This window comes from Micropterus dolomieu, linkage group LG02 (genome assembly GCF_021292245.1).
Source record: "Micropterus dolomieu isolate WLL.071019.BEF.003 ecotype Adirondacks linkage group LG02, ASM2129224v1, whole genome shotgun sequence".
Lineage (NCBI taxonomy): Eukaryota > Metazoa > Chordata > Actinopteri > Centrarchiformes > Centrarchidae > Micropterus > Micropterus dolomieu.
The window spans coordinates 7,198,854-7,213,139 of record NC_060151.1 but is presented as its reverse complement, the minus strand read 5'-3'; the positions used below and the strand labels follow the sequence as shown (position 1 = coordinate 7,213,139).

Here is a 14,286-nt window from a genome sequence, read left to right as displayed (position 1 = left end):
GGTAGAAATGTGTTTGGCAATGTTGTAGGTGACCGAGTTAATGCTGCTGATAATCGGCCTGAGTGGGGCTCCTTCTTTGTGTATCTTGGGTAGTCCATTAATGCATGGAATGGCTTCTCCAGGATACAAACGGTAATATTGTTCACGGGTGATGGTGTTGTCCTTCTGTAACTGTTGTAGACATTCTATGGCCTTTTTCTTGTATCCGCTGGTTGGGTCTCGTCTCAGTGTCTCATATGTGTTTGTGTCCATTAGTAGTGTGTTGACTTTGTTCTGGTAGTCCGCTGTGTTAAGCACTACCGTGCATCTTTGTCTGCAGGTAGGATAGTGATGTTTTGATCCTTGCTCAGAGATGTCACAGCCTTCCTTTCTTGGATGGTGAGGTTGGAAGGGGGGGCCTTCGCATTAGAAAGGGCTGCAGATTCCGTTAGTCTGAGCTGTTCCGCGTCTGTTTCTGTTAATTTGTTTTTCCTAATGGCCGATTCTGTGGCTGTGATGAGGTCTACTATAGGTAGTTGCTGTGGTGTAATGGCGAAGTTTAATCCTTTGGCCAGAATGTCTTTCTCTGGTTGGGTGAGTTCCCTATCTGACAAGTTTTTCACCCATCTGTTGTCTGTTTCAAGTGTTGTGGGGTTATTGTCCTTTCCAAGACAATTCTCCTGTTCTGTTAGTGCAGCTCGCTCTGGACTGTAGGTTTTGGAATTTCCGGGTCTGTCTTTCTTTGCTCTTGTTGTGCTGAGATAGCTGGCCTCAGGTGAAGATACCAACGATGGTCGTTCAGTCTTGGCCACAGGTAGTCTTAACGACTGTAACGACTGTCGTCACAGCAACAAGGAACACTAACGAACCAGCGGTATCGATGACCCGGGCCAACGACCCCACTGAGGTTAAATAGCTGAGTTTCCCTGCCAGTCAGTCAGAACTGAAGAAGTCCTTTGGATGAGGGACGAAACGTCTTCCAGTATCTTCAACCAAGTCCAGTTGCCCTTGATTTTAACCTTCGTTGGATAACTATGACCTGGATGACTGAGAATCTTCATAGACATCTTATCTCAATGTTTTGCTCAACTTAACGCATCACTTGGTCACAGCTGTGAAGAAGTGTGGCTGAAACAGACCTCTATCTGCACTCTCCTGTGATGCAGGGTGTTCATTTAAATAGAAACAATACAAGAAATAGCTCACCGTGAGAGTAAAGGTGTAGCAGTCGGGGATTTCATTATTTATAATGGTCTGAATGTTGATGGCCTTCAGCTGGAAGTCAATTGTTACATTGATCAGCCTGGAGACAAATACATGTGATGGGAGAGACACAGAGAACGTGAGTGGTGAAGACTGTAAAGAAAAAAAACACTTTTTAAAATTTGTAATAAAAAACAAACATGATATCATCTAACATGTCAAACTGGAGAGTTAAATTCTTGTAGTCCCTGTTTCCTGGAGCAGAACTGTAAGTCGGTGGATTCAGTCCAATGCAATCTGGAAAGAAGTCAGAAAATAGTCTTAGAGGAACTAAAGTAATATCACATGGGGAAGTTTTAAAACCATACAAAACTCATCATTTTCCACATCACGTGAAGCACAAACCACACTTATACCCTTCCTCAAAGTATTTTAATGCGGAATCATCCCCTTTGGACCATAACAACCATTTTTATTTGCCTTACTTTATTTTTATCAAGCATTGCCAAAAGTAATCTCTGCCAATTCAGCAGGTGTATGCAAATAACTTCTTTCCCTAGGCAGAGACGTGCTGCTACTAAAGTAAATGGGGGGGAGCTTTTGTGTGGTGTTTTTGGTGATAGGATAGGAACTATTTCAAGCCTTTGAAAGTAGGGCATAGTTGCTGGGCACCTCTTGACATATGTGGAGCCGCAACACAGTGACTCACAGACACAGTCACTGCACAGAAAATACTGACCCTGAACAAATAACAAGGCATGCTAGTTTAAATGTCGAACACCCAGGGACAAATTTAATGAAAACCAAAGAGAAAAGACATGAAAGCTAAAGGTCATCCTACCGGTGACAACATAGGGATCAATGTCAAAGGTGTCGTTGACGGGGTCGATGGTGCCCCTGTAGTACCTCTGGCAGAGGGAAAGCGCACTTCCATTTACACCGACGCCCGACACGTATGCATACCGTCCCAGTGAGATCTCTGACAGAGCCATGTACTGAAGGGGAAAAAAGGAGTACAGAACAGCAGCTTATAATGGTGCCCGTCTCAGGTCACATCTTTTTTGCAAGGGGGAAAAAACTTTACGCTCCCATCTTAACCAAATGCTAGTGTAACTCTTCACAGAGTTCACCCAAATTGCAAAAACATGATTTTTGCCTCCTCATGTCTAGTAAGATCGAGTGCAGCAATGTTTCTTGTCAGGAACAAAGTCACTGTTGCTCTGGGTAATCCACAGCGCTGCTAGCGTGACTGTGGACTCTTGTGATCATACAAGTCTATAAGTCTACTAGAAACCTGGTCTTTTCTTTTTTTGGCAAATTTTAGTAGGTCAAGTTTGCCTTCATAAACTGTTCAGGTATCTCAAAACCTGAGCAAATAAAACCCCAAACAACATACACGGCTAGATCCGACTAGAGGTAAGAGAGAAAATATGTTTGGAATTTGGGTGAATCCGCCCTTTAAGGCAGTACACTGATATGACTCTGTGTCATCATTAGGCTACCTGCTCTATGGTAAAGTGGATGCGGCTGTATAGTTCCTTCTGCGAGTGGACAGCCTGAGGAGCGTTGTCCTGGTAACCCTTAAGGAAAAGGTGCTTGAATGCAGCCGTGTTTTCCTCTTTAAATGTCACCACCATCTGGTTGCTCAGCCCAAACAGCACCAACTGAGAGGCAGAGGCAGGGACAAAACAAGCATGAGAGTGCAGAACAATGGTTATATCATAACTGGAACAGAATAAAGCAAACAGGCTGTTCTTGGACAGCAGCATCCATCACATTCTGATATAACCTAAACGGTACTTTACGTAATACAGTGCATGAAGCTGTGTCCACCTGTAGAGTCACAATGATGATTTTGAGCAGCTGCAGGGCCAGTTTGAAAGGCTTGCGGCCCTTGGCGTGATACTTGTCACATGGGCTCATAAAGAAGTACTTTAGCTTCCTCCTTAGGACCTCCTCCTCTTCCTCCTGCTGTTGGCGGGGCTCAGAGCCCACCAGACTAGTGGGACGGGGGCTCCCAGCCCCAAGAAGGTCCCGGGGCCCATAGCTAGCCACAGAGGAGAGGAGCCTGTCCTTTTCTGGGAAATACAGAGAAAGCCATAGTTTTAGACTGGAGATGAGCCTTAAACACGATCAGCAGCAATTAAATGTTGAAGAGGCACTCAAGAGATTTAGAATAGCACTTTCATGAATTGGGAGACTCACTAGAGACAAAATGAGTCAAGCTAAAAGAACAATGGTGCTGCATCTTTCATCCAGAACTGCAACTATTACTAATTAGTTAAACAATCAATTTGTGGGTCGGCAGAAAATGAATCCGCAGCTATTTTGATAATCAAGTAATCCTTTCAGTCAGAGGTTTTCAAAGTGTCCAAGGCTCCAAACTGTTTCTGGGGAGGCTCAGTGAATGGAAGTGAAAAAATATTACATTAGTTATTACATTAGTTATCAAAAGAAGATCACATAGAAAATGTGTGTGATTTGGTTAAAGAGAGAATTGTGTATATTTGGGGAACCGTTTTTCCCACTTTATCAGAGTCAGAAACTAATAAATCCCATAAATATTAGGCTATCTTGGCTAAATTGTTGACTGTTTATGGGATCAAATAACATAATCATGATCCCATAGGCACCCAGGAATTGAGCAAAACAAAGCAAGTAAATAAATAGGGGGTTTAGGGGATGCTTTTTTGAGGCCTACAGTCTCAGACTTTGGAATCCCCTGGTTTAAGTCATTTGTCAAAGATGCTAAACATTTGCTGGTTCCAACATCTAAAATGTGAGAATTTGCAGCTTCTTAACCCTGATGACATCATCAGGGTTGTTTTTTTCCCCAAGCGTCCTCCCTCCAGAGCCTCAGAGGACATTTTGCAAATGCTTTCACAGGCTGAGAATCATTCCTCATGACCAACTAAAGGTCAAATCAGCGAAGTGCCCCTTTAAGCTTTGATTCACCTGTGTATGCAAATCAGTCACAGTATAAATGGAATGCGCCTCAGGATACTGTTTGAACTGGGACGTGCTCTGTAAGTAAAATGGGACGCAGCAGGCGAAACTATTTAAGGTTAAGCATTTCCTTGTTCAGACTCGATATACATAAAATCACGTCTTGGCGTAATCGAAGCCAGCACACAGATACGAACAGACACGATACGACATGAGCACGTGAAAACATCACTTATAAATGGATTTGGTGACAGACACAGATTCACAGAGAGCCAAAGATGGATGGTGGGTTGACAGACCTGTGGCGTTGTCTTGGAGGCAAGTGTAACCTGAAGATGCCATGCTGACACTCAGACGGTCACGGGGGGGATGATGGAGACGGACATCGTCGGCACAAACATGGAGTCGCGAGGGAATTCACATTATCAAAGCGGATCGGATTTCATCATACACATAAAGGATGCTCGGTGTCGCAGTGTACGGATGACAGGTAAACAGACCGCGGCTTCCTGGTAGCCACGTGACCGCACCACGTGACTGATGCCATCCCCCGTGAAGCGCTCATCAGTCATCCTGTCGAAGTCTGGGGCCGATAAGAGATCCTTCAGGCAGATAGCACGCCATCATGAGTTTCATGTTCGGTATGGCGATGACACAGTATCACATGGCATTTCGCATTGTTATATTTTTATTAACAGTTTACTTCAATAATAACAGACACAATAAACAATGCCATCAATAATAACAAGCACAACAAACACGGTATGAGCAGGGCAGTGGCTAATCTGAGGTCGTGAGTCCAGAAACCAAAAACATATACAACAACAAACAATACTTTTCATTCATCATTTGAATATTTCATTTTATTTATTGTACCGACTATATATTATATAAACTTTCAACCTGATGGTCTAAATTGTATTTCAATGCCTTCTTTTTGCTGCCAGGAATACAATTCTGCTGGAGAAATGCTGAAGCCTTTATTTAATATTTCGTTGTCCTCAAAGTAAATCTAACAATATTGGAGTCTTGTAAAACACCATGTGTACGTTTTGTTTTTAATTATAGAATGTTAACTCCCCTGTGTTACTAATACCCATAAAGTGTCTCTCTCACACACAAAATAAAATAATAAAAATAACACACAATATAACACAAAAACAATAGTGAGGATATGTCCTCAGTGGTAGCTGCGGCCCTGATCATAAATCTAGTTTACAGAGATGAAACATGCGCCTGGAGTTGAAATGTTTAAGGAGGGAAAATAAAAACTCTGGCCCGCCGCCTGTAAAAGAATATTTTGTTGCATTAAAAGAGTTTTTGTGACAACTTTTTACAGTATAGAAACCTGGGATGCTCCAATTAGTTGTCCACCACTTAACTTAGTGAGTTGTCTTTGTTCACATTCACCCTATGAGGCGACGCCCGCACCACACAATTACTTTCATTGTCAAATAATTTGTTGATTTTTTTATGATCAACTGATTTGTTGTTTAGTCTACAAAAAGGTCTAATAAATAATAATAGTGTGAAAAGGCCATCACAATTTCCCAGATCCCAGTGTGACATATTTTAACTGAAGTTATTTCATTAAACTATTTTGACCTGTTGGAAAACCACCAAATACTGTGGTGAAAGTATTATCCAATAAAGGTAATCTTTTATAAATCATCTGTGACGTAAAAATGTGACGTGAAACTACAAATGAAGTGATCTTCAGTAAACAAGTGTGTCACTTCATGAAGGTACAACTAGCTGAATTTTTTCTCTGCTTTAGGTGTGGCTCAGTGTGGTGCAGTCATCCATCCATAAAGTCACCCCGTCTCATCAGTTAAAACAAGGAAATTCATTCAGGAACAAACACTAGCCTGGACGTGGATGATTTATCTTCAACCTGTTTTGATTACCATAACCACCCGCTCTCTCCGGTCCTCCTTATCTGCCGTCCAAAGCCTTGTCCCTGGCTATGACGGACTCGTTAAACTTTATCATCAACGTGGTGCCTTTGTGCCAGTGTGCAGTGACCTTGGCAGGGAAGCCGCTGTGTGTGAGGATGGCCTCCACGATGCCCGCGGTGAAGGCAGCGCAGTTCAAGCTGCTGTTCTCCTTGGGCACAGAGATGTACGCATTGATAAGCGGCTCCTTTTCTATGATGTAATAAGTCTTGTCGTCATCGTTGGCCTGCTCCAGCTTGTCAGCCTCCTTCCCGAACAAAGACTTCCAGACATTAACCTAAAAAGAAAGCAAAGTGTTAGCATTAAAAAGGAAAACTTTACTGTTGCTACTAAATCGACAGTTTTAAGAGTTAAAAAGGAAAATGTTACTGAACCACCAGCGGTACTTTACATCTGGCTTACCTTGATGAAGAGCAGCATATTCAGCACTTTGGTCTCCCTCTTCCCGTTCTTCTCTCTCAGCACCAGCACGTCCAGCATGCTCGCTCCCACGCTCTGGCCCATGTCTGACAGGCGTGTCTGCAGCTCAGACACAGAGTACACGCGGCTCTGACAGTACTGGACCATCTCTGAGAACAGGAGGGCAAAAGTGCTCACACTGACTTCAGTCTTGGGTCGGGTGAGGGGCCTCTCCAAGATGTTGGATTTCCCCCGCGTGAACCGCGTGTCCATTTTCTGTAGGAGAGTGATGATAGTCCACGGCAGAGGTTAGTATCTACTGACACACACATGCAGATCGATGAGAACTAATTGGTGTTACTGGCTAGCAGGAGAGAAATGGATGTGCACTTCAATCAAGTGAGTTGATCTATTTTTGGGCATTTCTGATGGAAATCAAAATATGATCTCTTGCACATATTTCTGTACGTATACATGTATTGGCACAAATATTTGCACAATTCATGTACACAGAATATGGCAGTGATTCCCAAACAGAGGTCCTGGTGCAACTTTTGCAGTTGTCAGGTACAAAAGATTGTAGAGTGATGATATGATATGACTGAACAACTATCCTATAGCTACACATGGGGAGATGATGATGCCAAAAGCTGTAAGTTACCCATTTGGACATGAGGATCTATACTGTACAATGTTAGAAAATACCATTTAAACACGTGGGTTTAACTAACACACATAGCAGAAGCTCACATTTGAGCCCACATCCTTTATGTTGCTGCTTCATACACAAATCAGGCCTGACGTTTTTTACAAGCTACCAAAACTAACATAGCACTGCAACCAGACTGTATAAAAAAAACAAAAGGTGCAATATTCCACTATTCATTTATTTAATTTAATGTTTTTTTCATATTAATGTTTAGGTCTGGAAAATGTGGCATCATCATAGTGTACAGTCAAAATATGTCAATATAGAGTAAGATAAAACAAAGAAAATCAGAAAATATTCACATTAGAGGAGCTGAATATACAGATTGGTTTGCATTTTGCTGGTGATTCCTTTCATTGGCTTCTCTCTTTTCAGAGGTTCACATATTTTCAGCACTATTTTTCACAACTGGTATGAAATGACAACACAACAATCCCTCTTTCAAATTCTCCATGGAGACCCTTCATCCTTTAGATTGGGGTACACTGTGCGGCCACTTCTCCAGTCCCTACATCAGATTCACGGGATGTTTCGCCTAATAAATACAAACGACGCATTTTCTAAGCTTTCGCCAGTCTGCTGAATAACACACTGTTCCTCCACTAACACTCAGTTTGAGCCTTTCAAGCCCAACAAACAGCTGATCGTCACTAGCTGTTAGCTACGTTGCCACAAATGCTAGCTGGTACTTCCTGTTACAATAACTGCATGCGAGCCCTTCAAGGACAGGAAACACGTACGTTTTAAAAACAGTGTAGACAACATTTGATCTGTTATTGTGATTTCCATTAGCGAGGTCTTTGACGATAAACAAACCTTATTTATTGTTAAATCAGCAACTGTCCAGTGTTTCTTCTTCTTCTTCTTCTTCTTCTTCTTCTTCTTCTTTAGGTTTTAATTATTCGCGTGATCAACATTTATGTTTCACAGCGCCACCTACTGTCCCGGAGCTTGCAGCGTCAAGGTATGAAGATCCATCCATCGTCAACAGCTTATCCTGCGTACAGGGTCGCGGGGACGTATGAAGATAATACACATACGCATATTTTTTGAATAAAGATTTTATCATAATTGTTTTGAATGTTCTACATCAGATTTTGAAGTTTGGCATCAAGTGTTTGTTCAGACCATAAATATTATTATTTAACCACACATTTCACACTTCAACTTTCACTCAGGGGCAAAAACCAGCCTTTAAACTTGAAAGAAATAATGATTTGACATTTAGCGTGATAATTATCGATATCGACAGATATGAAATTCTTTATCTTGAAAACATTTTTGAGCCCAGCCCTATTGCTATTAATTATTTACAAACCCACTTACCTACAGTAGTTTCCTGCTCATTATTTATCTAACCATTCACCAACATTTTATTGCTTTTCTTTATTTAGTTAGCCATTGATCAGCATCATTTTTATCTCTTGTCCCTGTCAAAAAGGTCAAAAAGTCACCCTAACATAGAATAAACCAATATGTCTTACAGATACTGTTCATGTATAAAACACAAAAATATGCAGCACACATTCACCAGTAAATGATGCCAAGGTATAACAAAGCAGTTCCCCAAAACTTCTCCTCAGTACGTCAACTGATTGCATATGCAATGTTGGGGAAACTAGTAAAAGGAGACGAGTTAAATTTAACTGAAAGAATATCAACAGCATGTGACACGGGGCTCCCATGAGTTACATGGGATACATACAAAACCAAGTATACACACATAGTACAAGTATTTTCTATATTAGCAGTAAACATAAGCACAAAACAGGCTTCACCATATTCTGGATTTGACTATGTGCTTGATGAGCATCACTTCTCTAAAATCTGTCCAAATTGTACTTAATGTGCTGTTTTTCTTTTTGAATACATCTAGCTGACCAGGATCAGAGCACCCTTGTTTCTATGTTTTTGTCCCAAATGACTCAGACTTACAGGCCATTTTCATAGCAGACATTGTGGCTATGGCATATAATATCAACAATGGCTCAGTTCCAGCAATCAGTGCTATGCAGCAATTAATAATGTCTGCTCAACTTTAGTTTCACTCTACATTTTTCTCCCTATAGTCATGTGCACCCCACCCTCAAGAACTGTATATGTTATCATTTTAGTCTGGTTAACTCTCCCTCCCTCTAAAGGTCGTTATTATCACAGATTACAGTAATTACAGATTTATATCTTTGACCTTCTGCAATGTATTTTCCAGTTCAGCCATAGACTGCATCCACTTCCTGTTGTTGTCCTCATATGACTGCTGTGAACACTGGCCTGTAACTTTTGGCCCTGAACAGTGTGTCCATTTCTTCAGAGCTGCATTTCCAACATGTTCCGTCTGCACACATAAACCAGACATATCATCAATAAAGAATAAATCAGCGTGTCACGGCCACACAGCCCACGTGTGATTCGTGGTTCTGGGACTTCCTCAGTTTTGCAGCCATGGCTTTCTGAACATTAACGAGAACATGCTTGTTGCCTCAGCGAGGACTGCCAGTGATTTGTACAGTAGTGAAGAGTTCGCTGCTGGCTGGATTTTATTTCCAGGAGGTTTGTTTCACAAGCAGCAGAACACAGAACTTGAGAATTTCCCAAAAATGTCCAGCTCTGTCACATCGGCAGTGTGTGGCAGACCTTGAGCGGTCAGGACAAGCGACTCTACACCATACACATTACAGGTGTCAGTTTCCCACATTGCCTAGGCGGCCACACCAACAGACTGAACTCAGGCGTATCTACATTATGTCTACAAGTGTTACATAACCACCCACTTGCTCTGCACGCAAACTTCTATAAATGAGAGGGAGGCAACAAGATAACAGACATTTGAAGCTGGGAGCTGAAGGTGTTCACGGCTCAGGATGGATAAAGGCTGCTGGAGACAGACCCTGGTCCTTGTGGTGGTCTTGGTCAGCACGTATGCAGAAGGTAATGACATTGGTTTATGTTTTCACCTGTTTTGTGAGCTGCATTGCGCGTAATGGCAAGTATAATCATCATTCAAACAAATGATCAGATGAGATTCTTTATAATTTCACTCTTTTGGCAATTTGTATTCTGTTGAGTGTGAGCAAGAGCCACGTATTTACTTTTTGTCTATTCATGAGCTCGTACATTATCTGCAGCTGAAACGTCAGCCTGTGTGCATCTAATCATTCATCTTATCAGCAGAGTTGCGGCACAGAAATCTGGGCCCCGTACATATGCAGCCTCTGTGGGCCCCGTCATCCATTATCACGCCTGTACAAATACTCAAATTAAAAGGATAAATAGTGCATATGTAGAGATTATTAGAAAATGTTTATAACACATTTAAGGAAGTCTGCACAATCTGAAACATCAGCATATTTCAGCCCTCTATGTTCAACGTATCGTAATTACAGGGTGAAGCTTCAGTATAATAGAACATTATTTTTTTATCTCTTCTCTCTGCGGCTGTTTCTGAAGCTAATTGCTGCTTTGTTCATCAGCAAGGTAACTATTATCACATAAGCTAACAAGCCACATTACGTGCCACTATTGAACAATTCTGAAACGCTGCTTGCAATTTGAAATCACTCTCCTTTCTTAAGCCCACAGTAATGGACTTTTTAAGGGCCCTCTACATGTTGGGGCCCTGGGTATCTAGTTCCACTGTTCCCCAGGTGACAACAGTGTGTGTGTGTGTGTGTGTGTGTGTGTGTGTGTGTGTGTGTGTGTGTGTGTGTGTGTGTGTGTTCAGTGATACAGACTGAGTTTAAGGGTGAGGTTGTGTATGGTTCAGATGTGTTTTCATCTGAATGACAGACATGAATGTGTTTTCTTTTCTCGTCTCCAGCTTCCTGGCACATGGATGACTTCATCACGGCGGTGAGGCAGGTGGAAGATGCGGACCCTGGGTCACAGCCAGTAGCTGTGTTAAGGAGGCTGCGCCGGGCAGCCGGCCTTAACGATCCATTCATTCAGCACTTTCTTGGTAATGCTGACTCTGGTGGTCCTGAGGTGGACGCTAGCCTCTCAGTTTACATTAGCAAGGCTATGCATCACAGGGTGACAGAAGACGCTAAAGAGGAAGGCGTGGTCCTGACCTCTGATGGCACTACTGTTGCCCTGATGCCGCTCCTCCTGGGCATCGAAGCTGGTTTCCTCTCCAAGGCTGCGGGGCGTGTTCGTGGCCTGTACCAGCTCACTCTGGCCAAAGACATGGACCTTTCAGTCAGGCACAGCTCTCCTCTCACCCAGTTTGTGGGACCTGACGGCTGCTGGGACAGTGTAACCTCTCCTAAAGTCTTCACCCTCTTGGACAGCCCCTCTGTGCTCACTACTGCTCAGATCAACGGAGCCATGGACGGCGCGGTTCTAGGGATGGAGGTTTCAGACAAATCCAGACGTCCTCTCAGGCTCAGCAGTCTGCTGACAGACTATTACTGCCACCAGCTGGGGAGCGAAGGACTGGACGCCGCCCCGCGCCTTATCAGCCGGGGTCGCAGGGAGAACTTCAGAATGCTGGTCACCCCTCCTGTGCTGGTCAGACAGGTGGTGAAATCAGTGGAGCTGCAGCGGAGACTGAAGGGGCGCCCAAAGATGGAGGTGAAGGAGAAAAAGCAGCTGACGGCTGTGGTGAAAGAGGGAATGAAAGAGTTTGTCCATAAGTACACGGGTGAGCATGAGATCAAACTGCAAAAGAAGTGAAAGAGTTCCAAAAACAATAGTTTGGACCATTCATTACAAATAAGAACAGAAAAGCCTGATTATTATCCCTTTACTTAATTCCATTTACACACACTAACCTGCACTGTGCATTCATTATTCACCTGTTTTAGATTGCCCGCCCATCATACCTCGTTGTATGTGGGGTGCAGAGCCGTACAGAGGAACCCCCACCAACCTTTCTCTTCCTCTCTCCTTCATGTACATCCACCACACTCACACACCGGGCCTGCCCTGTCTGACCTTCGAGCAGTGCTCTGCAGACATGCGCTCCATGCAGCGCTTCCACCAGGTGGACAGAGGCTGGGATGACATAGGCTACAGGTATAAGCAGTCAGGCTGTTTTAAGGCTCTTGCATATGTCCAAAATACAACGTGAAATGTTGCACCCAACTTACAATGTCTGTGCTCCCAAAGCTTCGTCGCAGGCTCTGACGGGTACCTCTACGAGGGCCGAGGCTGGCACTGGCAAGGAGCCCACACCCTCGGACACAACTCCATAGGCTACGGCGTTTCCTTCATCGGAAACTACGTCAACAGTCTGCCCTCCCAGCATTCCATGGGGCTGGTGAGAGATCAGCTGGCATCCTGCGCTGTCGGTGGTGGGCGGCTAGTAGCCAACTTCACCCTGCAGGGGCACAGACAGGTGGTGAACACGTCCTGTCCCGGAGATGCTCTCTATAATGAGATCAAAGGCTGGGAACACTTTGGGGTATGTACACAAGAGTCCAAAAAAGAACACAACTCGTGTAGCCTGCTCCAATTTGCCCTGATTGTCTGGGCATAACAGGAAAAGGAGATTAAAAGCACACTGTCAGGGATGCGAGACTCTGCGGCCTTTAGTCATTAGGGTGTGGCATCTCTCATTATGTCTTTTAATCCTCCTTTTTGGACATGTCAGCGCAGTCAGGGCATGTCTCAGGATTGCAAGAGTTTAAGTACAGCTAAGTTCAAGTCTGTGTAAAATCAACGAGTTTAAAGTTTTAGAAGCAAGTATTTCCATTTCAAAAGGTTTACTAAGAAAAACTTAAATGTTAGAGGTTTATAAAATTCATCATCTAGACTCCTCAGACTGATTAACTCTATTATTATACTACTACTGCTATTATACTATTTTAACTTCTATTAACCATAGCAACAATGACTTTTCATTACTATATTCACATAATTATAGTATCACCCTTTAGTAAAGAATTTTATTTTACATTTATTATAGTATTAGATTATAAAACAACATTTATCTTCAAATTACTTTTGTAATCTTGGCTCTTGCAGTGTATTTTGGTCTACAGTTCTCCTATTGCAGATGGATAGTAACTGAGCACATTTACTTAAGTACTGCAGTTAAATATAATCTTGAGTGAGTACTTCTATGAGTACTGAGTAGTTTCTATGTTAGCCTACTTTATACTTCTACTCCACTATAATTTAGAGGGAAATGGATTTAACTATCTACAGTAACTGTATATAAAGTAATTACAACTACAGTAGCTTCACCTTGACCAGCTACAACATCATACTGCTTACACATTGATCAGTATTAACAATCTCATAGTATATAATAATATTTGTCACAGGTGCCATTTTACTGCAGAATGAGTACTTTAATTATATTTTGCTGATAATACTGCACTGTACTTGTTTTTTAGTAGGATTTTTATTGTTGGATTTTTACTTGTATTTACTTGACCTGAATACTGAATACTGCATAACTGTTTCTTTCCTTTTAGGAGGTCAAAAAAGGAAAATAATATGCTTGACAAGAGGAAGACCCTACTAAATAAACCCAAACTTAACACAATACATATTTGTCTTATTCTTATTTTCTCACTATGGCTGTTCTCTTTTGAACACTATGAACTGTGTTGCACTGGCGACCTGTCCAGGGTGTACCCCGCCTTGCGCCCAATGTCAGCTGGGATAGGCTCCAGCCCCCCCGCCCCCCGCGACCCTGTACACAGGATAAGCGGTTGACGATGGATGGATGGATTGACCTGTGTTGCATGACATACTGTGTGACTCTTGTGAAAAGCAATGGCTGAAAGTAAAGTACATTTACTCAAGTACTGTACCCAAGTAAAATTCTTTCCGAGATACTTAAAATATTTAGATTTTATGCTACTTTATGCTTCTGCTTCACTTTGATTAAAAGGGAAATACTGTACGTTTTACTCCATTACATTATAGGTTTTAAATAAAACGTAATTCTGTGTCTAAACACCAAAGATTTGTTTGAATAAACTACACAGCAATGTATAAAAATAGCTCCACTTCATTTATTTGCTAACTTTAGTTACTTTGCAGATTCAGATTATTGATACAAAATATAAATCATCAAACAAATGATGATGTACTGTATACATACAGTATCTAACAGGTTCATTATTGATCCCTGAGGGGAAATTC

At 42.3% G+C, this 14,286-nt stretch overlaps 3 protein-coding genes across 4 annotated transcripts in view; 1 reads left to right on the top strand and 2 right to left on the bottom strand.

The window, feature by feature from the left end:
* LOC123984914 (mucolipin-1-like) overlaps positions 1-4,626 on the bottom strand; it is a 12,134-nt gene extending 7,508 nt beyond the window's left edge. For both annotated transcript variants that reach the window (XM_046072166.1, XM_046072176.1), the window contains exons 1-6: positions 4,428-4,626; positions 3,016-3,260; positions 2,685-2,846; positions 2,024-2,177; positions 1,398-1,479; positions 1,186-1,282 (exon numbers count right to left, since the gene is read on the bottom strand). In XM_046072166.1, the coding sequence (XP_045928122.1) occupies positions 1,186-1,282; positions 1,398-1,479; positions 2,024-2,177; positions 2,685-2,846; positions 3,016-3,260; positions 4,428-4,470 (783 nt within the window). In that variant the 5' untranslated portion in view covers positions 4,471-4,626. The remainder of the gene's footprint in view (positions 1-1,185; positions 1,283-1,397; positions 1,480-2,023; positions 2,178-2,684; positions 2,847-3,015; positions 3,261-4,427) is intronic.
* Positions 4,627-4,798: 172 nt separating this feature from the next.
* Positions 4,799-8,154, bottom strand: trappc5 (trafficking protein particle complex subunit 5). Its single transcript, XM_046072202.1, has 3 exons — positions 8,008-8,154; positions 6,486-6,758; positions 4,799-6,360 (listed from the first exon to the last, which is right to left on the bottom strand). The coding sequence occupies exons 2-3, from the start codon at positions 6,753-6,755 to the stop codon at positions 6,064-6,066; spliced, it is 567 nt and encodes a 188-aa protein (XP_045928158.1). The 5' UTR covers positions 6,756-6,758; positions 8,008-8,154; the 3' UTR covers positions 4,799-6,063.
* A 1,841-nt stretch (positions 8,155-9,995) lies between these two features.
* Positions 9,996-13,683, top strand: pglyrp6 (peptidoglycan recognition protein 6). Its single transcript, XM_046076556.1, has 5 exons — positions 9,996-10,119; positions 11,009-11,830; positions 11,994-12,204; positions 12,298-12,592; positions 13,611-13,683. Exons 1-5 carry the CDS (start codon positions 10,053-10,055, stop codon positions 13,629-13,631), a joined length of 1,416 nt encoding a protein of 471 aa, XP_045932512.1. The 5' UTR covers positions 9,996-10,052; the 3' UTR covers positions 13,632-13,683.
* Positions 13,684-14,286: the final 603 nt, after the last annotated feature.